The sequence below is a fragment of the Chlorella variabilis genome (assembly GCF_000147415.1).
Source record: "Chlorella variabilis unplaced genomic scaffold CHLNCscaffold_13, whole genome shotgun sequence".
Classification (NCBI taxonomy): domain Eukaryota; kingdom Viridiplantae; phylum Chlorophyta; class Trebouxiophyceae; order Chlorellales; family Chlorellaceae; genus Chlorella; species Chlorella variabilis.
This window is the reverse complement of record NW_005435075.1, coordinates 438,595-463,232: the sequence shown is the minus strand read 5'-3', so window position 1 is coordinate 463,232 and position 24,638 is coordinate 438,595. Positions and strand designations below refer to the sequence as shown.

At 67.5% G+C, this 24,638-nt stretch overlaps 3 protein-coding genes across 3 annotated transcripts in view; 1 reads left to right on the top strand and 2 right to left on the bottom strand.

The window, feature by feature from the left end:
• Positions 1 to 12,031, bottom strand: part of CHLNCDRAFT_52952 (hypothetical protein) — a gene marked incomplete at both ends in the record, with an annotated part of 14,685 nt that extends 2,654 nt beyond the window's left edge. The window contains 25 exons of the mRNA XM_005846536.1: positions 108 to 206; positions 374 to 556; positions 697 to 810; positions 939 to 1,022; positions 1,311 to 1,427; positions 1,601 to 1,804; positions 2,012 to 2,173; positions 2,367 to 2,487; positions 2,678 to 2,766; positions 2,925 to 2,993; positions 3,142 to 3,200; positions 3,502 to 3,686; positions 4,453 to 5,177; positions 5,345 to 5,785; positions 5,945 to 6,070; positions 7,124 to 7,220; positions 7,687 to 7,805; positions 7,969 to 8,087; positions 8,316 to 8,784; positions 8,987 to 9,343; positions 9,554 to 10,378; positions 10,496 to 10,618; positions 10,778 to 11,425; positions 11,621 to 11,752; positions 11,975 to 12,031. Of these exons, the coding sequence (XP_005846598.1) occupies positions 108 to 206; positions 374 to 556; positions 697 to 810; positions 939 to 1,022; positions 1,311 to 1,427; positions 1,601 to 1,804; positions 2,012 to 2,173; positions 2,367 to 2,487; positions 2,678 to 2,766; positions 2,925 to 2,993; positions 3,142 to 3,200; positions 3,502 to 3,686; positions 4,453 to 5,177; positions 5,345 to 5,785; positions 5,945 to 6,070; positions 7,124 to 7,220; positions 7,687 to 7,805; positions 7,969 to 8,087; positions 8,316 to 8,784; positions 8,987 to 9,343; positions 9,554 to 10,378; positions 10,496 to 10,618; positions 10,778 to 11,425; positions 11,621 to 11,752; positions 11,975 to 12,031 (5,724 nt within the window). The remainder of the gene's footprint in view (positions 1 to 107; positions 207 to 373; positions 557 to 696; positions 811 to 938; positions 1,023 to 1,310; positions 1,428 to 1,600; positions 1,805 to 2,011; positions 2,174 to 2,366; positions 2,488 to 2,677; positions 2,767 to 2,924; positions 2,994 to 3,141; positions 3,201 to 3,501; positions 3,687 to 4,452; positions 5,178 to 5,344; positions 5,786 to 5,944; positions 6,071 to 7,123; positions 7,221 to 7,686; positions 7,806 to 7,968; positions 8,088 to 8,315; positions 8,785 to 8,986; positions 9,344 to 9,553; positions 10,379 to 10,495; positions 10,619 to 10,777; positions 11,426 to 11,620; positions 11,753 to 11,974) is intronic.
• Positions 12,032 to 12,381: 350 nt separating this feature from the next.
• On the top strand, positions 12,382 to 22,337 carry CHLNCDRAFT_52951 (hypothetical protein; the record flags this gene model as incomplete). Its single annotated transcript, XM_005846679.1, has 31 exons — positions 12,382 to 12,470; positions 12,635 to 12,787; positions 12,916 to 13,027; positions 13,248 to 13,346; positions 13,578 to 13,749; positions 13,930 to 14,027; positions 14,474 to 14,584; positions 14,739 to 14,897; positions 15,109 to 15,201; positions 15,421 to 15,553; positions 15,749 to 15,870; positions 16,079 to 16,138; positions 16,326 to 16,398; positions 16,560 to 16,667; positions 16,843 to 17,009; positions 17,134 to 17,264; positions 17,451 to 17,640; positions 17,865 to 17,984; positions 18,189 to 18,254; positions 18,431 to 18,558; positions 18,843 to 18,936; positions 19,229 to 19,390; positions 19,570 to 19,681; positions 19,883 to 20,062; positions 20,245 to 20,307; positions 20,510 to 20,646; positions 20,907 to 21,086; positions 21,271 to 21,371; positions 21,558 to 21,647; positions 21,879 to 22,002; positions 22,194 to 22,337. 31 exons carry the CDS (start codon positions 12,382 to 12,384, stop codon positions 22,335 to 22,337), a joined length of 3,771 nt encoding a protein of 1,256 aa, XP_005846741.1.
• Positions 22,338 to 22,680: 343 nt separating this feature from the next.
• On the bottom strand, positions 22,681 to 24,012 carry CHLNCDRAFT_135185 (hypothetical protein; the record flags this gene model as incomplete). The annotated part of the gene is made up of 5 exons (XM_005846535.1): positions 22,681 to 22,845; positions 23,008 to 23,124; positions 23,323 to 23,575; positions 23,752 to 23,826; positions 23,978 to 24,012. The coding sequence occupies 5 exons, from the start codon at positions 24,010 to 24,012 to the stop codon at positions 22,681 to 22,683; spliced, it is 645 nt and encodes a 214-aa protein (XP_005846597.1).
• Between the last annotated feature and the right edge of the window lie 626 nt (positions 24,013 to 24,638).

Below are 24,638 nucleotides of genomic sequence, written 5' to 3'. Positions count from 1 at the left end.
AGGGCCCCCACCCCCCCTATGCCCCCCTTTACAACAACCAGCCCCACCGCCCCCCCTCCCCCCCCCCCCCCCCCCCCCCCCCCCCCCCCCCGCTGTCTGGCACTAACCAGGCCCTCGGTGCGCTCCAGGAACGCCTTCACCTGCGCCAGGCAGCGGTTGGCTGCCAGCGGGAAGCGCAGAATGTCCTCGCGGGTTGCCAGCGCAAACTGCGGGGCAGGTTGGGACGGGAGTGGCAGCGGAGAGGACGGTCAGGGGCATCGCTGGCTGCCGCCTTACACTGCACAACAGCTGGGATGGAGGCAACTGGAGGCAGGCAGCCCCAAAACGGGGGCACACACGTCATCTCACAAGAGAGGCAGCCCTGGCCACCCACCTCTGCCGCCTTGTTGGCCCCCGCAAATGCCATGTAGGCCATTGTGGCGGCGCGAGACAGGGGGTGGTCCTCCATGGACGTGAGGCGCTTGAGGCAGTTGGGGACGAGCGCCCCGCTCTGCATCAGAGCCTTGAACCGATCGCCCAGCCTCTTGGCCTCCTCGACTGCCTGCGCTGTGCAGGCCTGCGCCAGGAAAGGTGGGCGGGAGCAGCGAATGGAAGGGATGGGCGACATGCGAGGGCAAGCACACGTGGCTGCTCCCGCCACCCGCTGCTGCACACAGCAGCAGCACCAAGGGCAGCAGCGGCAGGCCCTGGCCGCACCCTGGATGACCTGCTGCCCGGCTGCAGCAGCTCTGCAGCCTCCTGAAGGGACTTGGGCCAGGGCGTGTTGGGGACAGTGTGGCCACGGGGCTTGCTGCCAGCAGCCGTCGACAGCTGCAGAGGTGGGAGGGATGGGAAGGGGAGCTGGGGCAGGAGGGCGGGGAGGTGGTAGTGCCGGAGTCGGCGCACAGCTTATGCAGCATGGGCAGCAGCATAGGCAGCAGCGGCGACAGCCAGGTCACACGTGCCTGCGCAAAGCTGGCCACCAGCCGCTCAACGTGGCGGTCCTCTCCCTGCACCTCGTTCCTGTCGTCCACCACCGGACTCTGCAGCAGCGGGTGGGGCACAGCGGGTAGGGTGCAGGGCAGGGCCGCACCTTGTTATGAGGAAGAACGGCAGGTCAGCTAGGCAAAGGTGGCTTGTGGGGCAAACAGCTGCGCTGCACAATGCATGCCAACTGTCCCAGGGCAGACAGCCCTCTGTCCTGCACCCCCATGGCAGCCGCCGAAGCCCCCACCGCCGCCGTCCGCAGCAGCAGCAGCAGCAGCAGCAGCGGCGGCAATGGCGGCAGCGTCCTCCCCCCTCCTTTGTCACCAGGATGGAGTGGTGGTGACGCGGCCCAGCAGGACATCGCGGTCGTCTGTGCTGCCGTGGGGCCCCGCCACGTGAGTGGCGTAGTTGCTGTGCAGGAAGCCCACAAGCTCCCCCACGTGCAGCATCAGCTGCTTGGCCTGCAGCAGCCCGGGGAGGGAGGGAGGGGGTGAGGGGGGGAGGAGCGGGCAAGACAGGCCGTGGGGCGGCAAGCCGCACCAGCCCAGAAGCACGCCCGCTGCCGGCTCAGCGACAGCCTCGCAGCTGCCACGGCCTGCCTGCCACCCCCCTTAAGGTTACGAAGCTTCCTAACCTTCACCTCCCTTGTGCGGGGCGACAGAACGGAGAAGTCGTCCAGGTCCAGGCGCTGCAGCGCGCTCAGCAGCACATTCGCCAGCAGGGAGCGCGCGACGTCCAAAGGCGGCGCGGGGCTGGAGGGGTGCAGCGCGCGCTCCAGGACATCCACGGTGCCGCACTCGTGTGACCAGGGGCGCAGGCTGTCCTTCGTCAGCAAGTGCTGCGGCAGCGGCAGGCGGGGACAGGGAGAGGCAGGCGGGGGCAGAGCAGGGTGGGGGCACAGGGGAGAGTGAGGTGGGCTCCCCGGCGCGGCTGCACCTTTGGAAGGCGGGTGCAGGCTGCCTTTAAACCCCACGGGCCATCCGGTGCGGTCAGTGCAGCCCAGGGCACCAGCCCTCTGTCCGCTTAAGGAAGCTTCCTCACGCACCAGAAGCAGCTCCCACTGCAGCTGACAGTAGGGTGCTTCTTCGAGGTTGTCACACTCCGCGCTGGAGGCCGCCAGGGCCAGCAGCGGGCGCAGCAGCCGGCGCGCATCTTGGTCCTTCAGCAGGCCTGCCTTCACCAGCTCCGCCGCGTACACAAACGGCACCTGCAGAGCGGGCAGGATGGGCGGCAGCGGAGGCAGCGCCAGGCGCGTGGCCGGGTCAGGACGGGGCAGTGTTCGGCAGAGCAGCGGGGAAGGGGCAACCAAGTGTAGTAGGGGCGGGTAGTCTGTGGGTCCTCCCTGCCAGTCCAGCACTGATGCACCCCGCACACCCTGCCCGACCAATGGCCCCACACACCTTGACCTCGGGCGTCAGCGGCTGGCCCGTCAGCGGCAGGTTGCGCTGCGTGGGGTTGGCACCAAAGGCAGGCGCCGCCAGCTGCTCCGTCAGCTGGTGCAGCTTCTTCATGGCCTGGGAGCTGCACAGGCAGGGTGTGGGGGTGTCTGCCAGCCGTAGGCGCAGACGGCGGCGCCAGGGAGGCGGTCCTCCTGCGCGCCGCCGGCAGTAGCGGACTGCAAGCCGCAAAGGCCACGTGACGACCGCCGCCACCACTCCTACACGCCTCCCTGCTCCCTCTCCGTGCTGGACAGGAGCGGCACCCAGCTCACCGTGCCACAGGGCTCAGCTCCTTGACACGGTCTGCCAGCTGCGCCAGCGCCATGGCGACATCGTGGATGCTGCCCGGCTCCAGCTCTGCCTGCAGCTTGCCCAGGAGGGGCGCAGAAGCGGGCAGCGCATGCGTATTGAAGGGTGCTGCGTGCGTTGGGCAGAGTTTGGGGTGGAGGCAGCAGGCTGCGTTCGCGGCGGCTGTCGCTTGCAAGCTGGTGGCGGGCGGGGGCGGCGGCGGCGGCGCACCAGAAGGTCGGGAGCAGTCAGCTTCTGGCGCTTGGTAGGGGAACCCGCCTGCTCCTCATTTCTGATGCTCTGCACACAGCAGCAGGGCGCAGGGCTCAGGTTGAGTATGGTTTGTGGAGCACGTCAAGTGGCCTGCTTGCTGGCCAGGAGCAGGCAGGCTGAGGGGCCTGTTCCCCACCCAGCTCAGGGCAGGCCTGCAGAGCTGCAGGCGGCCCACCTTCGAGCCCAGAGCGCGGTGCTGGCTCGCCATTTTGACCCTGCTGCCTTCTGAGCGATCTGGGGCGCCTTGTGAGCAGAAAGGGTGTGGGTGAATTGAGAAGTTGAGAGTAGGAGGGATCTACCAGTCGGGGTCTAGCCAGCTGGCCTGCTGGGCCTCTCAAGCGTCCCCTGCACCAGCCTTGTACAGGACATCTCATGCTTGGACAGATGCCTGACAGCCAAGGGCAGCCACCAAGATGAGAATCGCCCCGCCATGCACTGCCTTTCCCGCCCCGCCCGCCGCTCCCGCCCTGTCCCCAACCTGCGCTGCCACAAGCAGTGTCCAATGAGGTGTCCGATGTTACCAACCACAGCGCACCCCCGCCGCCTGCCGATGCTGAGGCAGCCACCGGCACAGAGCTCTCGGTGCGTGGCTCTTTGATCGCATGCAGCCGCAGTGCAACTGCCCAAACTGTGCGGTATGGCGGCCACAGCGCCTGGCTCCTTGGAGGTGCCGCTCTAAGAGGGGTTGACAGGAGGCGCCCTGCTGCCTGCCTGTTGTTCCTGCATCGCGAGGGCTGCATCAATGGGCAGGAGTGGCCATGTCATCCCCCTGTTGACCTACCTCTCATCTGGCCTCCGCAGGCTGCTTGGGCGCAAGCGGCGACACAACATGAACTAGCCCCAGAGCCCAGACTTCTGTGGCTACATGCTGATGCGGCCGTGTGGCGGGTGGGCGCTGTAGCGAATGGGCGCCGCCAGGCTCTCTCACCATTCAAGTCACAAGTGTTTCACTATTGCATAGTACTGGAAAGTGCTCCGCACGGCAGGCTGCTGCCGCAGCAACGGCGACCCAGCGCCCAGTTAGCGACTCTCCACGTCGGCAGCCGCGAAAAGGTTGCAGAGTCACAAGGAAAGCAAGCAGGCAGAGTGTTCAGGTCAAAAGAAAAGCACAGTTGCTGAGCAAAGGGCGGCGACAAATCGCAACCTGATGCTTTAAGATCTGTGATACAGCGAGCACTTGCGGTTGACATCATGCTCGCGCCTGCCAATGCTGTGCGGTGCTGCACTTGGACCGACGGCAGCTCCACTCGTCAGCTTGCAGCGCCCTGCCCGCGCTGGTGCAGCGCCGCCAGCTCAGCGCACTTCTGCTTGTGCCCGCCCTGCCTCCAATGCTGCTTCTGGCTCTCGGTGCTGCACGGAGGGGCAAGCAGTTGCCATCAGTCGGGGAAAAGGCGATAGCCTCTGCACAAGTTGCGCGACCTTGCTGAGCGATGCAGCAATGATGATGATGCAGCAATCCAAGTGCGCTGGCCCCATGCCCCCTCACCTGCAGTAGCTGGCGGTGTGGCAGCCGCTGCAGCGTCGCAGCCCCACCGCCGTCTTGCCGCAGCCGCTGCAAACGCAGTGCTGGGACATGCTCATCAAGCTGCGACCAAGGCCAGCGTAGGCCTCAATGGTAGCATTGATGTCAGGCATAGCCCCTGCCCCCCTGCCTGCGCTGCTGCCGCTCGCGGCATCCCTGCCGCTGCTGCTGCCGCCAGCTGCTGTGTTGCCGCTGCCCGCACCAGGAGAGCTGCCCTGCTGCTGGCCAGACGATCGGCTGGTGCGCTGCGCCAGGACGAGCATGGCGGATGCAACAGCCACCATCTGGTCCAGGGACTGCATCCACGCCTCGGGCAGCAGCCGCTTGAGCCTCCGCCTGGCGCCCTCGGACTGCTCAAAAGCCGCCTTGGCCGCGCGCAGCGTCTCTGCGCGCACCGCGGCCTTCCCGCGGGGGGCGCAAGCCGCAGCGGCGCCGCAGGCTGCCCTGGCCACGTACCAGTCGCTGCCCTGCTGCCTATCCATCTCGTGCAGGCGCAGAAACAGGTCGGCCGTCTGCTGCCCAGGGCCCGTTATCGAGCTGAGGGCGGCATGCTCAGCTGCCTTGAGGCTGCCGGGCTGCATCTGCTGCATCGCCGCCACGCTGGCATCGGCGGCGGCCTGCATGTCCGCCCGCCGAGCTGCTGGCACGCCATAGTTGGACAAGCCTACGAGCTCCAGGCCCGGGTGGTGCTGGCAGGGATCGCCACGATGCCAACCGTCTGGGCCAGGCGGGCGTGCAGGGAGAACATCATCTCCTGGGCGGTCAGCGCCAGCGGCTGCCACTGCTGCTGGCCCGCCCGGCCCTGCCCGCCGCCGCCCGCCGCGGCTGCCATCACTTCTGGCGCCATGGACGCCACATGCGCCAGCTGCATGGCCAGCCCCGCCCCGAGGATGGGGTGGGAGGCCTGGGCGATGGCGTCCTTGATCGCTGCCACCGACGCCGTGCCGTCTGGGTGCGCGGTGTGCCACATGGCCAGCACCAACGGCAGGGGCCCCGGCGGGAAGCCGGGGATGCGGTTGCCCATGCCCCCGTCTGGGCGCAGGTGCATCAAGTACTCGGACAGGTGATCCGGGAAGTTGCACTCGCCGGTGGGGGTCTCTGGCGAGATGTAGTCGGCCCTCATCACCATGCAGTAGGCGACCAGGGCGCGCCTGGCGGCGGCGGCGTCCCGCGGCAGCGCCGCCGTGCCGCCGGCCGTCAGCGGCAGCAGGCGCGCCACGCAGCGCAGCAGCTCCGCCTGCTCCACAAACGCCGCCACCTCGGGGGAGCGCTCTGCGAGAGGGACCTGCTGCGCACGCTGCAGGCGCCGCAGGAAGAATTCGGTGCCGGCAGCCATGGCGCCGAGCCTGCGGGCGGTGAGGCGCGGTGCAGGCATGCGTCGGTGACCGCCGTGGACAGCGGCCTGCGCTGTCATGCGCTGCACCAGAGAGAATTGACATCGCCCTGATGTGCTCACCCTGGAGAAGAATCGACGATGATCGGGCGAGATAGCGCCGCGGCTGGCTACAATTCCGCTGTGCGTGATGTGCACAGCGATGCCGAGACAATGGAGCAAAGGGAGCGTGTACTGCCTCTCGGCCTTCTGAAAGCCGGGAGCAGATATGGGCCCGCGGTGCAGCTGGGATCGGCTTGGGGGCCTGCAACAGCTTGTGTGTGGGTGTCACCTGTGATTCCAGCATCAGCAGGGGTGCAGGAAGGTGCGCCCGCGAAAGGTCACCGCCCGTGCCACCTGGCGCATCCCCTGCCGCCAGCGCCGGCATTGTATGCATCTGTGACTGCACTGCACTGCACTCTTTTGCATCTGGTCAATAGTTTAAAATGGCCCAGCTGCGCCCTTGGCCCTGCCTGCTCACCATCGACGAGAACCGCGCAGAAAACCACGGCGCGTCCGCACTGCTGCAGTCCGACTTTCGACGAAACATGAGGTGATTGCGGCGCCAACGGCGTGGGGCACAGCCAGCGGCATGGGCCAGAGCCATCAGCCGCAGGAGACGCTGGCGCTTCCCTGGGCCTAGGGTGGCAGCAAGGTCCCTAGAGTGGCAGCAAGGCCTGGAGCGGCAGCAAGGCGACGCCTTAGCCGGCGTCGCCTGGCCAGGCCTGGGCGCTCCAGGCTGTGAGCTCACGGGCTGGCTTCCTGCCGCGGTCCTTCCTTGCTCTGCAGGTCGTCCTTGCGGTGCAAGATGGAGCAGCCAAATAATCATTTGGATGATTTGAATGGCCAGCTGGGGGAGGTGCTCGCACGGATTGCGGTGCAGGGGCTGCCTCAGGGGGAGTTGCAGGCCCTTCGGCAGCAGGCGCCTGCCCTGCATGCGCGCATAATGGCGGAACAGCAGCGCGTAATGGCGGAGCAGCAGCGCTTAATGGCGGAGGTGCAGCTGCTGCGCGAGCGTCAGCGGCGGCTTGAGCAGACGCGCCGTCGCGTCGGCGGCGGCAGCGACAGCGGGGGCAGCGTAGACGCTTTGGAACGAGGGCGGCTTCGGCAGCAGCAGCTTGCCGGCGGGCAGGCTGGCGAGGATGCGCCAGCTGTGGCGGCGGCCGGGGGGCAGGCCGGCGGACAGGCAGGCGAGGGTGCACCACCTGTGGCGGCGGCCGCGGGGCAGGCGGGCGACGAGGCAGGCGAGCTGCTGGTGCCCACCTGCCATGGCAGGGCGGCGGCGGCGGCTGTGACCCATTCTACACAGGCGCGCCAGGCGGTGCAGGCTGCCAGCAGCATCTGCCGCTCGGCTGCGCACCTGGCGCAGGCGTAGCGTGGGCTGGGCAGTTTCCTACCTGAGCCCGTTGAGCACAAGCCGGCGGGGATGTGGATGCTTATTCACCCATTCACCCCAGCCTGAATAGCTCTTGCGTTGTCCTGCATCTGTCGCAACCAATTTTGCTTTCCTGTTTTCTGCTGCTGTGTCCCTGGCTGTGGTATCGTGCTACTTCACGATGCAATCGATTACAAGGAGCAACTCGGTAGGCAAACGAACGGGGTACATTAGGGCAAGGCAGGGCAAAATGAAGGGAGGGAGCGTCAAGGTGATTTCCCCTCCACAAAGCAACAACAACCGCCCGGCAACGTTGTGGGGCTGCAGCTGCCATTACCGCATCATGCTCTGCAGCGGCTTTGTCCAGCCCCAATTCGGGCTGGCTAGGTGATGGGTGCTGGGGAGCCGAGCGGCCACATGGCGGCGTGCGCATGCAGCCAGGCCGCCTCACTCGATGCCCCGCACGGTCAGGTGCAGGTCAAAGGCGCGGCTGGTGAGCCGCTTGGTGCGGCGCAGGGTCAAGTCCACTGGCTTCTTGAACAGCGGCAGATCCAGCGGGCCGTTCCGCACCTGCAGGCAGGCAGGCATGAGAGGTGTTGTGCGGCGCCGAGTCGATTGTGGAGCAGCAAGGCCAGCGTGAGGCCGCGCAACCAGCAGCAGGCAGACATGCAGGCAGCCAGGCCTGTCGGCTGGCCATTTGTGCCGTGCATTCTGCCCGACTCCCTGCACGCACCCGCGCCGCCGAGGGCCCAAAGTCCACCAGCTTGTCCAGCGGGGCGTAGGACCAGGCCAGCGTGGAGAAGCGCTTCTTGTCGCTCTTCCAGTGCTTGATTTCGAGGTAAAGGATGCTGCCTGCGGTACACGGTACGGGCGGGGAGCGGTACAGTCAGGAGAGTCAGAAAACGGCACATATCCGAGACATAGTCTACAGGGCACGTAGGCAAAACGAGGCAGCCAAGGAGTGCAGCCACCCGCGCCCTCCCCAGTCACAACCTTCCCCAGCCACGAGCCATCCTCCGCTGCGAGCGCCGCTGCAGCCCTCCCCATGCCACACACCGCATGCGCCCAGACACCGCGCACCTGGCGGGATGTGCTGCAGCTGGGTGGCCAGCTTGACGATGGCAGAGGAGTGGATGGTGCTCGTCTCGCGCCGGTAGTGCCCCGGGTGCGTATCGATGGGCAGCTCCACCAGCCGCCCCAGGCTGTCCCGCACCGATAGCGTGAAGATGGGGGTGGACAGCGCCTTGCGGTACCGCACCTCCGCCCTGTTCACCGCCACCTCCACCTGGCTGTGCGCCGCCTGCGAGTCGCCCGCCCCGTAGCCCGGGCGCGCGGTGGCGGCGGGGTGGTAGGACGGCGCGCCGCCTCCCAGCACGCTGCCCAGCCCTGTACGGTGGTGGGGTTGCGCCGAGGGGCGGGCAAGCGCGTAGTGGCCGCCGGCGGGGTGGTGGGAGGGGCGCTGCAAGGAGCAGACAGACATGCCGCTCACGCTCTCCGCGATGCCGCTGTCGACGGAGGAGGCGTCGTCGTCGTCGTCAGGATCAAAGCCCTGCAGCAGCAGCGGCCGGGCAGGCGGCGGCAGAGGGGCGACATTGCGTCGCTGCGAGGGCGGCGTGCCGGGGGCCTGTGCGCAGCCTGGCCTGCCATTCGGTGTGCATGGCCCTCTGCTGGATGCCCCCTTGCAAGCAGGCCAGGCCCTTTCCAACCGGGCCCTGAGGGCGCCCAAGCCCCTGCCCCCGCCCCGCACCCACCTGCAGCACCGACTCCGCCACCTCGTGCCCCGCCAGCGAGGCCTGCCGGCTGTGGCCCAGCACCGACCGCAGGTGTGCGGCGTCGATGTGCAGCGGCGCGGCGCCGCCGCCCGGCATGGGCGCCTCCCCCAGCAGCGCCGCCGCCTCGCCCTCCGACAGCGCCGCGGGCAGCGGCCGCCCCTTCTGCGCGCCGCGCAGCAGCTGCACAAACAGGCAGAAGTCGCGCTCGCCCAGGCGGCCCCGGCCGCCGCGGTCGGCGGCCTGCCAGGCCTGGTGGAAGATGTGTCGCTCCATGTGCAGCTTGGCAAAGTACTCCATGGCGCAGTGCTTCTCCATGCCGCCCACCGCGGGGTAGCCCTGCAGCGGCACGAGGTGGCGGCGGTGGGGGTGAGGGTGGAAGGGAGGCGGGGCACAGGTGCGGGAGCTGTTGCGGGCAGGGTGGGGAGCATGGATGCCGGTTGCTCAAGGGGCAGGCAGAGGCAGGTTGTGCACCAGGGACCGGCCGAGGCAGGAAGGGGTGGGGTGCGGGCCCCGCGTCCTTCAGCTGAACGGCACCAACACACCCACCTTTTTGGCAAAGATGGAGCGGCAGCGGTGCACGTCGTCCCCAGACATGGGCTCCCAGCCCGCGATCCCAGAGGCCCGAGGCGGCTGCACATCCACCGTAACCGCCGCGGCGGCGCGCTGCCGCCGCACCAGCCGGCCCGCCTCCTGCTGCTGCGCCTGCAGCTGCGCCTGCAGCTGCGCCTGTTCGCCCTCGAATGCGCGCCAGGAGCGGCGCACGCCCTCGCTGCGTGCGCTGTGCTGCTGCCCCGTGTGGTGGTGGGCGGCGTCGCCCGAGGCGGCGCTGCTGCCCATGCTGCCCTGCCGGGAGGCGGCCGGCTGGTGGTGGTGGTGGTGCTGCTGCATGGCCATTGCCTGCTGCTGCAGGGTGGTGGCCGCCGCCTGCAGCTGCGCGGGGCTGGCATCCCCCAGGTTCAGGTGTGCCATCATCTCGGCGATCACCTGCTGCGGCCGCTGGGCCCCAGGGGGGTGCACATCTGGAGACGGGGGCACAAAGGAGGCCGCCCTCGACAGCTGCGGCGCCCCCATGCCAGGGTTGGAGGCCATGGCGGCTGCAGCGGCGGCAGCGTGGCGCAGCGGGTTGACGTCTGAGAACGGCGATGGGGCGGGGGCCCCCGCCGCGCCCGCAGCCTGCAGGTGCTGCATGAAGGTCATGCCAGCCGCCATGGCCGCCGATATGACCGCCTCGTTCATCTGCTGCTGCTGGGGTGGCGTGTGCGCCGCCGCCGCCGCCAGAGACGCCTGCTGGGCCGCCGCCGCCGCCCCGGCAGAGCCAGGGGTGCTGTTGAACGATTCCCAGGAGCTGCGCGCCTTGCCGGCGGCAGGCGCCTGCAGCGGCCAGGGCAGAGAGGGGGCAGCATGTGTGTGTGGTGTGGCCAGATGCCACGCAGCCGCAGAGGGTTTGCTTGCCGGAGCCAACACGGCAGGGCAGCCAGGGCTGCGCACCTCGCCGCCGCCGGCGGTCACTGCAGCGGCAGAGTCGTCTGCTGGGAGCAGGCCCTCGGGGGTGTGTGGGGGCGCTTCAGGGTGCGCTCGACCCACGTCGCCGCTGACCGCACGCATCAGTCCCTGCGGCAGGATGGACAGGCTGGGGTGCTGGTGGCAGGATATCGAAAACGGGCGAGCAGCAGGGGAGGAGGTTGGGGCGGCTGCCTGCCTGCTGCTTGCGGCATGGGCGACGTGCATGCTGCCCAGCAGGCGCAGCAGTTCTCCAACCCAGCGACTCACGGTGAGCTTGGTGGCAAACTCGTCCGCAGCATCCAGTCCCTCCCGGCCCTCCTCCACCTCCCCCTCCTCCTCCGCCGCGCTGGCCATCTCCTCGATGGATTGGTAGGAGGTGGCGCCCGACTGGTGCTGCAGGCGGGCCGCCGCTACCGCTGCATGGTCTGGCTCCTCCTCCGCCGCCTCCTCCTCCTCCAGAGCCTCGCCGCCAGCTGCCGCCATCTCCGCCAGCCCGTCCGAGGAGTTGTGGCGGGACAGGGCCTGCACGCCCTGCTCCAGCGGCCCCGCGGGCAGCGCCAGCGAGTCGGCGCGGCTGAGGTGGCTCTCCAGCGGGCCAGGCGCGGCGGTGGCCAGCACAGCTGCCGCCGCCGCCTCGTACTGCGGCGCCGCGGCGGTGTGCTCGGCGCCGCCGCGCCCGGCTGCAATGTGCCAGGTGTCGATGTGTGCGTCTCTGATGGTGGGAGGCCGCTTCCTGTGGCTGGCCGGCGGCTCCTGGGCCCGCAGGGCATCCTCAGCAGTCACCAGGTCGAACGCCTTGCCCTGCGCCACCTCTGCCACATGCGCCAGGGACAGGAACTGGCGCTTGCTCAGCACCGGCGGCGGCGCCGCGGCGCCGCCAAACACCTGCCGCACTACAAACTCCAGGGGCTCGCCCTGCGCCGATGGGAGCAGGCAGGCGCCGGGGAGGTTGCAGGAGCTGTTGGCGAGCTTCAAGCTGGAGGGTGCAGGGTGTGGGGTCACTGCCCCCATGGCAATACTTGCTGCGGCGGCGCAACCCCCAAGCAAGCATGCCTTGTGGAGAACGCCTCGGCGGCAGCGGGGCTTTGCGGGGTGCTCCCTGCGACTCACCTCCAGCACCTCGGCACCCAGCAGGGTGGTGGCATCTTGCAGCGACACCGAGCCGGCGCTGGCGCCCGGCAGCTTGTTCCAGCGCTTCTCCAGATGCAGAATGTCCTCCACTGATGGCGCCAGCTTGCCCGCCTGCAACAGGGGATTGGCCGCCTCTGCGTCATCTACACGCTGGATTGCATGCCGCCCCAGCAGCAGGGACGCCGGCGGCAGTGCACGGCGGCAATGTTGGGGCATCTGTCGGCATGGCCCGCCGTCTGTCGCTGGGCAGCGCCACCCTGCCCAGGCCGCAGCGTCGCCCTTTCGGCGCTGCGCATTGCGCCTTGGTGCGTGGGTTTACTTTCAGCCCCGCACCTGGTGCTCCTGCACGGCTGCCCCCGCTGCCTGAAGCAGCAGTTGGGTGTCTGCCATATTGCGTCCCCGAGATCCCGTGCCCGCTCACTGGCGTGCTGCCGGCATGTCTGGAATTGACGCTGGCGGTCTGCGTGGGTGGCTGGCGCCGGCAGGTTTGAAGGAGCCAGCACGCAGCACGCCAGCGGGGCACCCACCTCTTCCCCCAGCCCCAGAGCCACCCTGCCCACATAGGCGCGCTCTGTCGCACTCATCGCTGCTCCCCGGCCGCTGGGCTGCCCCTAACTCGCTGCCAGGTGTGCCTGGAGAGCGCCCTTGTCAGCCAGAACTGATCACCGCCGCGGCACGGTCCCCAGCCCCAAGCCAGCTGGTCAGCGGGCCTCCGGCGGTCTGACGGTGCACCTTGTGCAATGGCGGAGGAGCACAGGGGCCGCATCCTGCGGCTGGAGGTGAACAGCTTCAAGAGCTACCGCGGGCGGAACACCATAGGGCCCTTCAGGTGCGCCGCGGGGCGCCCGAGGCCTCGCCGCCGCCGCGAGGTTGCGCGCCGCCACCGCCGGCCGCCGCCACCGCCCTGCTGCCGCTCTCGTCTTGGTTGCAACCGCTGCTCAGCCTCTGCGGTTCCGCTCAGCCTCCCTCCTGCCCTCACGTTCATCACCGCAGGAAATTCACCACCATCATCGGCCCCAACGGCTCTGGCAAGAGCAATGTGATGGACGCAGTTTCGTTTGTGCTGGGCGTGCGCACAGCCCAGCTGCGCGGCTCGCTCAAGGAGCTGCTGTACCACAACACCGCAGGGCAGAGCGCAGAGGACAGGTGGGCTGTCTGTGGGGGCCGGCAGCGGGGGAGCGGCGCATCCCGACCCTGCCTTGCGCCTGCCTGGCGGCCACTTGCGCTGCCAATGCCGCCCCGCGCTACCTCTGCACAACCACTGCCGCCTGCAGGCCGCGCAAGGGGTCGGTCAAGCTGGTGTTTGAGGCGGCTGATGGCGAGGAGGTACATTTCGAGCGCGTCATCAAGCCCACAGGGGCGGGCGCCGAGTCTTTCACCTCAGAGGTGCGGCTGGTAGCTGCTCCTTGACGCGGCCAGCGCAAGCGGTACTGCTGGTGGATGCGTATGGTTGCGGGGAGGTTGCGAGGCAGGGAAGGCAGGGCTGGCGTTGGAATGCAAAGACAGTGCACTGCTGCACTCAAGCGTGCGAGCGGGCCTTCTGCTGTGAAGGACATGTCCTTACTCCCGCCACGCGTGCGCCTGCTGTACCCCTGCCTGCCCGCAGTACAAGCTGAACGACCGGACGGTGGGGTGGGAGCAGTACAACCGCCGACTGGAGCAGTACAACATTCTCGTCAAGGCCCGCAACTTCCTGGTCTTCCAGGTGTGGCCGGCTGCTGGGCCTGCGGGCTGGCTGTGCAGGGCTGGTAGCTGTTGTTTGGGGGCTGTGACTGCCGGCTGGGGCTGCTGGCTTGGTGCTTCGAGATGGGCACGATCCTGCATGCGAGTGAACTGGCAAGTGATGGTTGGGCGTGCTCCTTGGCCCGCAGCCTGCCCTGCACTGCTCGCTGTGCTGTCGGCCATGCTGCTGCTGCACCGCCTCTCCGCACCGCAGGGTGACATAGAGAATGTGGCGCAGATGCAGCCTCGCGACCTGACCTTGCTGTTTGAGCACATCAGCGGCAGCGCGGCCCACAGGGGCGAGTACGAGGAGCTGGAGAAGAAGAAGGCGGAGGCGGAGGAGCGGGTGACTTACATCTTCAGCCGCAAGAAGGCCATCACGCAGGGTGGGTGGGAGGTTGGGGATGCACACGTTCGTGTTGGAGGTGGATGTGGTGGTTGTGGTGGTTGGGTGGATGGCCGCATGCCCGTGCAGCCTCCTTACCCCCAGCCCTGACAGCCCTCATTGATGACATCAATTGACTGACCAATAGTGGAATTTGTTGCGTTCTGTGTGCCCGCTGCAGAGAAGAAGCAGAAGAAGGACCAGAAGGAGGAGGCGGAGCGGCACCAGGCGCTGCAGCAGGAGCTGGATGATTGCCGCGCCGCGCACTTCACCTGGCAGGTGGGCAGCGCCTCAAGGTTCAAGTGGGCCTGGGATCACCTGCGTTGGGTTGTAGGTAGCCCAACGCTCCCCACACGCGAGCTGGTGTCTGCATCCGCCGACACCCTGTCTCCTCTCGGGCCTACCTCCTCCCCTACTCACTCTACTTTGCTCTCTGCTCACCCTGCTGCCACAGGTGTACCACATAGATCAGGACATCCAGCAGGCGCAGGCCGACATCCGAGGCCTGCGCGAGCAGCTGGCTGAGGCGGAGCGCTCGCTACAGGCATGCCTACCTGCGCCAACTGCCGGGCTGCGCCGCCTGCCAGCCTGCATGCATGCATCCCCGCCTGCACCGGCCTGCTGCTGTTGGCACTGTGCAGGGCGCCTCCTCCCGAGCGATTAGGCGAGTTTAGCGGCCCGGTCCCTCACATCTCCACCCTCCCCCTCCTGTCCTGCCGCTGCAGGTCAGCGAGAAGGCTGCCGAGCAGAAGAAGCGGGAGCAGGCGGGGCTGCAGAAGGAGCGGCTGCTGCTGGAGAAGCGCGTGAAGAAGAAGCAGGCGGATGCCGACAAGAGGGTGGGTGGCTTCAGGCGGGGAGGAGAGGGGGGCGCCACGAGCTGGGAGGCTTTGCTGCAAGGCTTGGCCAGCGGGTGTTTGTCCACCCCCACTGTCGGCCTGTTTTTCCTGAGCATCCCCCTCCTCGCCTTCCCCACTCTTGTTTGCCCCACAGAACCCCGAGGCCTTCAAGGTGCGGGAGGACATCCAGCGCCTGACGCGCCGCATCAAGAGCGGCGAGAAGGAGGTGGCGGAGCGGCGGCGCCGCGCCGAGGAGCAGCGCGCCAAGGTGGCGGCGCTGACGGAGCAGCTGGAGTCGCTGCAGGATGCGCAGGTGTGTGGTGTGTGTGTGGTGTGGTTGATGTGGATTGTTCGGGGTTGGTGCAGCTGTGTCACCTGCTCTCCTTCGGCTGCTCCGACCATCGGCCACAAGCAAACCTGCGCCTGAACTGCTGGAGTGGACCTGAGGCTTGATTTTTGCCCGTGCCCCTGCCTGCACCCAACTGTGCCCACCGCTGCCCCCTTCTGCCCCTCCCTGCCTGCAGCGCACTCTGGAGGAGGATGCGAAGCGTGGGCAGCAGCGCGGCAAGCTCAAGCTGGCCCCCGAGCTGGTCGATGAGTACAACCGCATCAAGCAGGTGGGCAGGGCTCCCTTCTTTTCCTGCTTTCTTCTTGTATTTCCTTATGGCTTAGGCGCACGAGGTTTTGTATTGGCAAACCGTTCCAGTGGGTAGGTTTACGCGAGGCATCGCCTGCCGTCCGTGCCGCTCGCCCTTCTTGCCGTGCTTGCACCCACCCCATTCCACCCCACTACCGCACAATGTCTCGACATAACCTCCTCGTCGGCTCGCCTGCAGGACGTCAAGGGCAAGACGGCGCAGATGGATGCCGACCTGGCCTCCAAGCAGGCGGCGCTGGAGGCGCAGGAGCAGGCGCGGGACATTGCGCGGGACAAGGCAGAGTCGATCGACGCGCGCATCGCCACGCTGAGTGAGTAGTGCTGGTGTGCCTCTGTGTTTTTGATGTGTGATAGAGGAGGCCAGGGGACGGGGCGTGGAAGGGATCGTTTGTGTGTGCGTTTGAGCCAGGGACACTGCCATGCCAGGAACACTGCCACGACCCCGCTAATTGCATTCTCTGGCCTGCCGCCTGCGTGTCCGCTTGTCCACCCACCTTCAACTGCAGCCAAGGAGCAGGCGGAGGCAGACGCGCGGCGCGAGACCGTGGCTAGCACACTGGCAGAGAAGGAGCGGCGGCTGGCCGAGGCGCGGGCTGAGCTGGACAAGGCACAGAAGGAGACGCGCCACGTGGATTCGCAGGCAAGCAGTACAGTGCAGTACATGCAGTACCGCATTACTCTGTCACGCTGTCGGTTCGCAGTGGTATGAACGCTCGCCCATTGCGCCAGCATGCGTGAGGCCTGGGCACAGAGGCGAGCTGCCGCTTGCCTGTGCATCTGCTGCCAAGCAAAGGTACTGACAGATTTGGGTCCGCTTGTGCCTCCCCGCCCTGCAGCGCAACCGCTGGACGGTGCAGCTGGAGGAGGTGGAGGGGCAGCTGCGGGAGGCGCGCCAGGTGGGGCATGGCTGCGCACTGCATCTCTCCCTCGTTGGCTGCGCTGCCGGTCGCCAGCTGCTGCTGGGCTCGGGCCTGCCCTTCCGCTGCGCGCCTGCCTGCTCGCGAGCTTGCCTGCTTCACTGAAACTTATGGCTGCCCTGCCCACCTCCCATGCTGCCCTGCCCTGCCCTGCCCATCCTCGTAGGCCCGCAAGGAGTCTGACCGCGACAGGCGCGTGAACGAGGCCATCGCCCAGCTCAAGGCGCAGTACAAGAACCGTGAGTGGCGGTACAATGCATCGCTAAGAAGACGGCGTCAGCTGCTGCACGCGCATGCCGTTTGGGTGGACTCTTTTCTTTCTGCATGGCGTGCCTGAGCATTCAGCCCACGCTCTCTGTCGCATTCCTCCCTCTCTGCTCCTCCCCTACCCCGCTGCCAGGCGTGTATGGGCGTGTGGCCCATCTGGCTGACATCCGCGACAAGCGCTACGTGCTGGCGGTGACTGCGGCCATGGGCAAGGACTTTGACGGCATCATCGTCAAGGACGGTGAGGCGGCGACGGCTGCGCTGAGGTGGCACCGGGATGGCGCCGCCGCGCTGGACCGCCTAGCTGCCATGCCTGGCCTGGGCCTTGCTGCTGGTGGCGACACGCGCTCTGCTTGCTTCCCTGCCTGAGGTTGCTCCCGCCCTCTCCTGCCTGCCTCTGCCGCCAACTCCTGCAGCCGACATGGCCAAGATTGGCATCCGTGTGTTCCGCGAGAACCGGCTGCCGCCCCACACCTTCATCCCCGCCGAGGCATGCTGCCGCCCATTGCACTTGCCCTTCGCAGCACATACCTTGCATGCCGCCATGCTTGGTATTCCCCTGCCCTCCTCCTCCCAATGCCCTGTCCTCTTGACCCTCCCGTACCTGCCCTGTCTCGCCCCTGCCTCGCTTTCCTTTCTTCCTCACCCCCACAAAAGTAAAGTTTTCCTGCTTTCCTCCCCGCCCCATTGCCTGCACCCTCCCGCAGGACATCAAGGTCAAGGCGGTGCCCGACTCGCTGCGCCACCAGCTGCAGCGCCGTGGCGTGGGTAAGCTGGCCGTCGACCTGGTGGCGCCCAAGCAGGAGGGCACAGACCGCGTGTTCCAAATGCTGCTGGGGTGAGGGGGATGCCGCTGTGTGTGTGTGTGTGTGTGTTCCGGAACAGGGTGCTTCTGGGGCTGGTGCCGGAGTCGTGGAATCGCAGGCAGTCCGCTGGCCGGAGGCGTCATTTTAGGACGCTAAGCGCGCCTGAGACTTATTCCTCATGCCTGCAACTCCGGGTGCCCCATTCGCCTCCCCCGCAGTACCACCATCGTGACTGACACCCCCGAGCAGGCTCGCGAGGTGGCCTTTGGGTCTGCGCAGCGCCAGAAGGTGGTGTCCCTGGACGGTACCATCATTAATAAGGCGGGCATCATCACCGGAGGCATGCACGGCGGGCTGGAGGCGCGGGCGGGGCAGTGGGACCGGGGCGCGCTCGACGAGCTGAAGCAGGTGGGTGGGATGGATGGATGGTAGGGTTGTTGGCTCAATGGCTGGCTGCTGGACGCACCCCGCTTTCCTTGCTGAGCCCGGCTGTGTTCCCTGCATGCCCCCTGCCCGCATGTTTCCATCTGCTATGTTTCCATTTGCTGCCTCCCTTCCCCACCCTGACCTACCTATTCGCGCACACGCGCACCTTACCACCCACACTTGCGCCCGCCTGGCCCCCTCCACAGAAGTATGCGGGGCTTCAGGAGCAGCTGGAGGCGCTGCCCGCCCAGCGCGAGCTGGTGTCGAGGCAGCAGGAGCTGCAGGCGGCCATCAGCGGGCTGGAGAGCGACATGCAGCTGCTGCAGGTGGGCTGGGCCCGGGGCGGGGCCATGGCTCGGTCATTGAGGAGCTTGCAGCCGGCACGGCAGTGCCCCCCCTATATCAAGTACCACACACAGAGGGGCCTGGCAGCACACAGCAAGCGCACACGCGGCTGTGCTTATGGTTGTTTCACAGCGTCGCGTGCTGCGCTGCTGCCTGATGCGTCCGTTGGCGTGCGCTGCCCGCAGGTGGACCGCAAGAGCTCAGAGGGGAAGTCCAAGGGAGCCGCCAAGGACATCCAGGCCCTCAGCAAGGTGGGCTGGCCAGGCTGGCGCTGACATGGCCGAGCGGGCGACGCGGGGCTCGTGTACTGCCTCCTCTGTTGTCTGCCTCCTCTGCCTCCCTGCTGCCTGCGCCGCTGTGCCCCGTATGCTGCCCGCCTGGCGTGCCGCGCTCACCCGCCGCATCCCGCCCACCTGCCTGCCCGCAGGAGAGCGAGCGGGTGGCTCCCGAGGTGGAGCGCGCAGAGGACGCCATCACCGAGGCCAGGCGGGAGGTGGGCAAGCTGAAGCGGCGCATCGACGAGATTCTGGACCGATCCTTTGCTGCCTTCAGCAAGTGAGTGGGGGGCAGCAGATGGTTGGGAGGAGCTGTGCGGAGCAGGCAGCGTCGTTTGTGTGCTGTGTCTTCGTGCGCTGGCTTCTTGTGTGGCTGCCATGTCGTGCGCAATGGCGGCCGCTGCCGGGCCGCACCACGACCCAGGTTTCAGCGGCCCCACCAGCTGCCCTGCTCGCGTCGCGTGCCCCTCGCTGCCCCCTGCTGTCACTGCTGCGCCCTGCTGCGTCGCTCACCTGCCCCGTGTGCCGCCGCCTGCCCCTGCGGTGTGCCCCGCCCCCCCGCAGGAAGGCTGGTGTGGCCAACATCCGTGAGTATGAGGAGACTCACCTCAAGGAGAGCCAGCGGCTGGTGAAGGAGCGGCGGGACCTGGCGGGCCAGGTGGGTGGCTGGACGTCTGTGTCTGCAGGGCGGATGGGCTGGCTGCTGGGTGGCTGGTTGAGCAGGTCGGCATGGGGAGGTGGGTGCCAGCCAGGGGCGAACGCCAGTCGGCGGCCGTGGTATTGATGGCCAAGACGCCACCACAAACATGCGGAGGGACAGCGCTGCGCTGCGTGGCTTGCTTGTCAGCCTGCTCCCCCTCCCCCTCCCTCTCTCCACTCTCCCCCCTCCACCCGTGCCCCTCCTCGCCCCTCCTGCCTCCTCCCTGCCCCTCTTCCTCTGCTCCCGCCAGGTGGCCAAGGTGCGCAACCAGCTGGAGTATGAGGAGGCCAACGGGCGCAAGGCGGGCGAGGCGCTGCAGGCCAAGGAGGCGGAGCTGGAGGCGGAGCGCCGGGCGCTGGCGGCGCGGCAGCAGGAGGAGCAGAAGTTTGCCAAGGAGGGGGAGGCGGCGCAGGTGGGGGTCTCCGGGCGGCTGGCAGGGTGGTGGGGTGGGTGGCAGGGCCGGTGCACACGCGGTTGGGCTGCTGTGGCTGCTGATCCTCTGGACCGCATCCCGCTGCTCCCTCACACCACACCCTCCCCATCACCCACACTTACACACGCACCCGCTCCCCCCTGTCTGCCGTCATGCAGGCGGAGATCGCTGAGCTGCAGAGGGAGATGGGGGAGAAGCGCAAAGAGCTGGAGGGGCTGGAGGCGGAGCTGAAGGAGCTCAAGGAACGGGTGGCGGCCAACAAGGACGCAGGTACGGGGCGGTACGATTGCAGTACAGGCAGACCCGCGGTGCAGATGGGTGAGACTGTGTTGAGCAGCGTCGTGTACAGGCGCGACGCAGCTCGCGGCCGCGCTCGACCGCCACAGCTTTCGCTTTGCTCGTGGTTTTGCCCGGCTGATGAACCTGCCGCGCCTGCGCCCTGGCCCTCCTTGCCCCGCACCCCGCCCGCAGTGGCCAAGCACCGCCGGTCCATCGCCGGGCAGCAGTCTGCGCTGGAGGACCTGTGGACCAAGAGGGCGGATGTGCTGGAGACAGCATCCATGGAGCAAGTGGCGCTGCCTGTGCTGGTCGATGGCAGCCAGCAGGCAGAGGATGATGACGCGGAGGAGGAGGAGGAGGAGGAGGGCGCAGGTGGGCGAACCTGCAGCGGGGGGAGCAGAACGGCAGGCACGCTCAGCTCGGCTTGGCTTCGGTTCCGGGCTGCGCCACGCTGCGCGTCCCGCAGGCGCAGCACGAACGACAGCGTGCACCTTGCCCTTACCCTACCTTGCCTGCCCTTACCCTGCCTTGCCTTCCTTCGCCGGGCGCTGCAGCGGGCATGGATGTGGATGGCCAGGCGGCGGCGGGACCCTCCAGCTCCCAGAAGATCAAGAAGGGTGAGCCAGCCGCCGGCAGCTCACCCTTCTTGCTGCTGCGCCAGCCTGCTGCGCCAGCCCTTGCCGGCCAGTCGCCAGCGCCACGCCTGCAAGCCTCCGTTCCCTGCCACAGCCCCATCAGCCATCCGCCACCACACCACCACACACGCTGCCTGCCCCCGCTCATCTACACACCAACACACGCACTTTCTTCCCCGCACAGTGCGCCTCGACTTCTCCTGCCTGGATGCCACGGCCCGCCTGCGCGACCGCAAGAACCGGGAGGCCTGGGAGCGGGAGCGGCTGGGCAACATCGAGGAGATGAAGGCGGGGCTGGCACGCCTGGCGCCAAACCTCAAGGTGGGTTGTGTGTGTATGGGGAGGCCTGCCGAAGTGCGGCGTTTCAGTGGGGGTGCAGCGGGGCAGTGCAGAGCAGGGCTGGGCGTGGCGGCAGGTGAGGCCAAGCAGTACACCCTGCCTTTGGCTGTGCAGCAGAGGCAACTGTGCTGCTCCACGCGGCGGCCCTACACCAGGCTGTTGCGACACCATCCTGGCCCTGCACCTGCACCAAACATGTACCTCACCAGCACTGGTGCCGCTGTACCGCACCTGTACCGCAGGCTGTGGAGCAGTATGAGGCCATCCGCGAGAAGGAGCGGGAGCAGCTGGAGGAGCTGGAGGCGGCGCGGCGGGAGAGCAAGGCGGCCACGGAGGCGTTCCAGGCGGTGCAGCAGCGCCGCTACGACGCCTTCACCTCCGCCTTTGAGCACGTGGCGGCGCACATCGACCCAATCTACAAGGTGGGGCTTGTGGCCGCTCGTGTTGTGTGTGCCTGTGTTCTACCTGTGCTGTGTATGTGTTCTACTCGTTTGAGGGGTTATGTGTGTGTGTGTGTGTGTGTGTGTGTGTGTTCTGCTGCCTGCCTGCCTGCGACCGCAGACGTCTTCTCGCCTGCCGCCCCTGCCGCCTGGGCCCCTTCTGCAGGAGCTGACGCGCTCCTCCGTGCACCCGGTGGGCGGCCAGGCCTACCTCAGCCTGGACTCCAGCGACGAGCCCTTCCTGCACGGCATCAAGTTCACAGCCATGTGAGTGAGTGTGTGTGAGTGTGTGTGAGTGTGTGTGTGTGTGAGGCAGCGGGCACGAGGGGCAAGCCAGGCGGGCCAGGTGCTGGCAACCCCTGTGTAAGGGGAGGGCTTGCCTGCCGGCGCGCCCTGTGGCCGAACCCTCGTTCCGTGTACCTCCCTCCCCAACCAACCCACCCCTGCCCGCAGGCCCCCCACCAAGCGCTTCCGCGACATGGAGCAGCTGAGCGGCGGCGAGAAGACTGTGGCGGCCCTGGCCCTGCTGTTCGCCATACACAGGTGCGGGCGGCGGCGCTGGGGCGCGGGCGGCGGCACCATCCTGGCCGACCGTCCCCATGGCCCTGTTCTGCCGTCCCGCCTCCCGGTCCTGCGCTGCTTGCCCTCTCCCACCTTGCTTCCCTGCGCACCGGAGCTTCTATCAGCTCTCTTCCCTCTTTCAGTTTCTGCTCACGGCCCCGCTCCCTGGCCCCCTCCCTGCCTCCTGCCGTGACTGCAACCGCCGCCTCGCAGCTTCCAGCCCTCCCCCTTCTTCGTGCTGGATGAGGTGGATGCCGCCCTGGATGCCACCAACGTGGTGCGGGTGGCCAACTACATGCGCCACATGACGCGGGACGACACCCAGGGCAGCTTCCAGGTGGGCGCCCCGGGCGCCTGGCTGGTGGTTTTTGCGCCTGCGGGCCCCTGCCCTGCTGCCTGGCTGCCTTGGCGGCGACGCTGGCTGCCCTCCCAACTTCCTGCCGCACTCGCCGCCCACGTGCACCACACGAGCCATCACACCACCTGCCCAGGCTCCTCAATTCTTTCCACCCACACCCTGCCCTGCAGGGCATCGTCATCTCCCTCAAAGACGTCTTCTTCGAGAAGGCGGACGCGCTGGTGGGGGTGTGCCGCGACACCGAGCGGGGCTGCTCCGAGACCTACACATTCGACCTGGAGCGCTTTGGGCCGCCCGCGGGGGCGGTGGCGTGATCGGCGGCAACGACAGCATCCTGGAAACCCAGCCCATGTACATTTTGCCCGGAAAGAAGCTGTTCGTTTGATTTTTATCCTTCGCTCCACCCCTGCTTGACCTTGCTTGACCCTGGTTCAATTCATTACCAGTGTGACCAAACAATCTTGGGAAGGCCCTGGGCAGTCGGTGCACAAAAAACTGGGCGCAGCGGCGGTGCTGCGACGCGGGCTCGGGAGCGCAGCAAAAGGAAAGCAGGCGGAAGGGGCAGCAAGTGGCGGGGGGGAACAGGAAGTCGGGGTCGTCACAATGTCGTCATCAAGTTGCACAGTCAGGTTCTGTCTTGCTCCTGCACGCAGGCCCTCAGATTCCCATGACCGCCTTGGCGATGCCAAAGTACAGGATGAGGCCCGTGGAGTCGACCACGGTGGTCATCAGCGGCGCAGAGGTGACGGCAGGGTTGAACCCCAGGTGGGACGACAGCAGCGGGAACACGCCGCCCAGCAGGTTGGCCCACAGGCTGACGACCTGCGGAAGGCACAGCAAGGCAGGGCGCAAGGGAAACAGTCGGTCGCGACGGCGGGGAACAAGGGTGGTTCCGCGTGGTGCGCCCCCCAAAGGTGGCTGGGGAGCGGGTTGGAGGCGCGGCGGGCGCAGCCGCGCCGTGCCTGTCCCCACCCGGCCACCCACCGGCAGCGAGATGGCCACGGTGACCCCCACTTGGGTGGAGATGCCGCTCCAGAGGTAACAAAACGCCATGATGACGACACCCAGGCCGCCGCCCATCACCGTCCCTGCAGCGCACTCCTGCGGGCACACGGGCACAGGGACGGGGGTAGCCGCGATCAGCCACATGCCGCCGGCCGGGCATGCCCTGCCTGCCAGCATAACATCCTCCCCCTCCTGCGCTGCAACCCTGCCCCCTGCAATGCGCCACGGCATGAGGCCTCATTCCCCACCAAACATCCTCAGCCAGCCACACACACCAGCCCCGCCCCCGCGCACCTTCCACACCACCATCATCCAGTCGCTGGGCCGCAGGTGCCCCAGCGCCAGCGCCCGGATCACTGTGGCGTTGCTCTGGCTGCCGGTGTTGCCGCCGTGGCCGATGAGCAGCGGCACAAAGTAGGAGAGCTCGACGTGCTCCCGCAGCACCGCCTCAAACGCCTCCACCACCACCGCGGCCAGCATGAGGCCCACAAAGAACAGCAGCAGCCAGCCGGAGCGAGCCCGCACCAGGTCCTGGATGGTGTCCTTCCTGCGGGTGCAGGCGGTGTGACGTGATGTGACGAATGCGGGCTGTATAAGGCACGCATCGGCGCCAGCAGGACAGCCAGGCCTGCGCACGTGTGTGCCTGCCATCACTCCACAGTTGCGGTTCTGGCTGGAGTGTTTAACTCGAGTTTTTAACTCGAGTTCCCGGCCAGCCCCCACCTGTAGTTCTCTTCGTCCTTGTCGTGCCCCGACACCGCATCCTCCCCAAAGAACAGCTTGGCCTTCTCCAGGCTCCTGCAGGGGCGCAGGGGGCAGAGGTCGGGCCAGCAGTCACACAAGAGTACGCACAGGGCTCAGGTCTGAATCATCCGCTTCCTGCCTTGTGCTGGGTGCCCGGTACAGTGTGGATGGATGCTGCACACCGTCCAACCCACATTTCGCTCACCTAGGGCTGGGAACTGACACATCGAGGGTGACCATGGCGTTGGCTTCTCAAAGCGTGCGCCGCCGCTATGGCCGAGCGGCGGCAGCAGAGGGCGGCGGCGGCAAGGGGCGGTTGCGGCGAGCTGCTGCCAGTCGGCGACTGCGGCGCCTCGTCACGCTGCTGGATGCTGCCAATATCGTCGGGCTGCCGGGAGCCCCTGCTTGAACCGTGGCGGCCTGGCTTGAACCGTGGCGGCGGCGGGGCGCCTTAACCTGCTGCCAACACCACAGCAGCCTAGGGCTTGTATGGAGGGAGTCTGGAAGTCGTGCAGCACCAGCACCTGCCAATCTGTGGGAATTAGATGGACCCCGCCAGCGAAGAGAGGAGGAGCGCCGGTTTGCTCCAACGAAGATCCAAGCACCGACAAGTCTCCCACAATGCGAGAGGCACACGAAACGCGCTAGGCAATCGGGGGCGCGGGTGGAAAACACAGGGCGCGAAAATGGCGGCGCTGACCATCGCATCTGCAGCCTTCTGCGAGTCCTGACACTGGATGGTGCAATGCGGATCGCAGGAGGGACTGCAAAGCTCCAGCATGTGTCCTTCTGGCATGAACATGCACAGCAGACAGTTATTTTGCAGCAAGTGGAGCTCAGCACCCCCCATCAGCGGGCGCGCATGC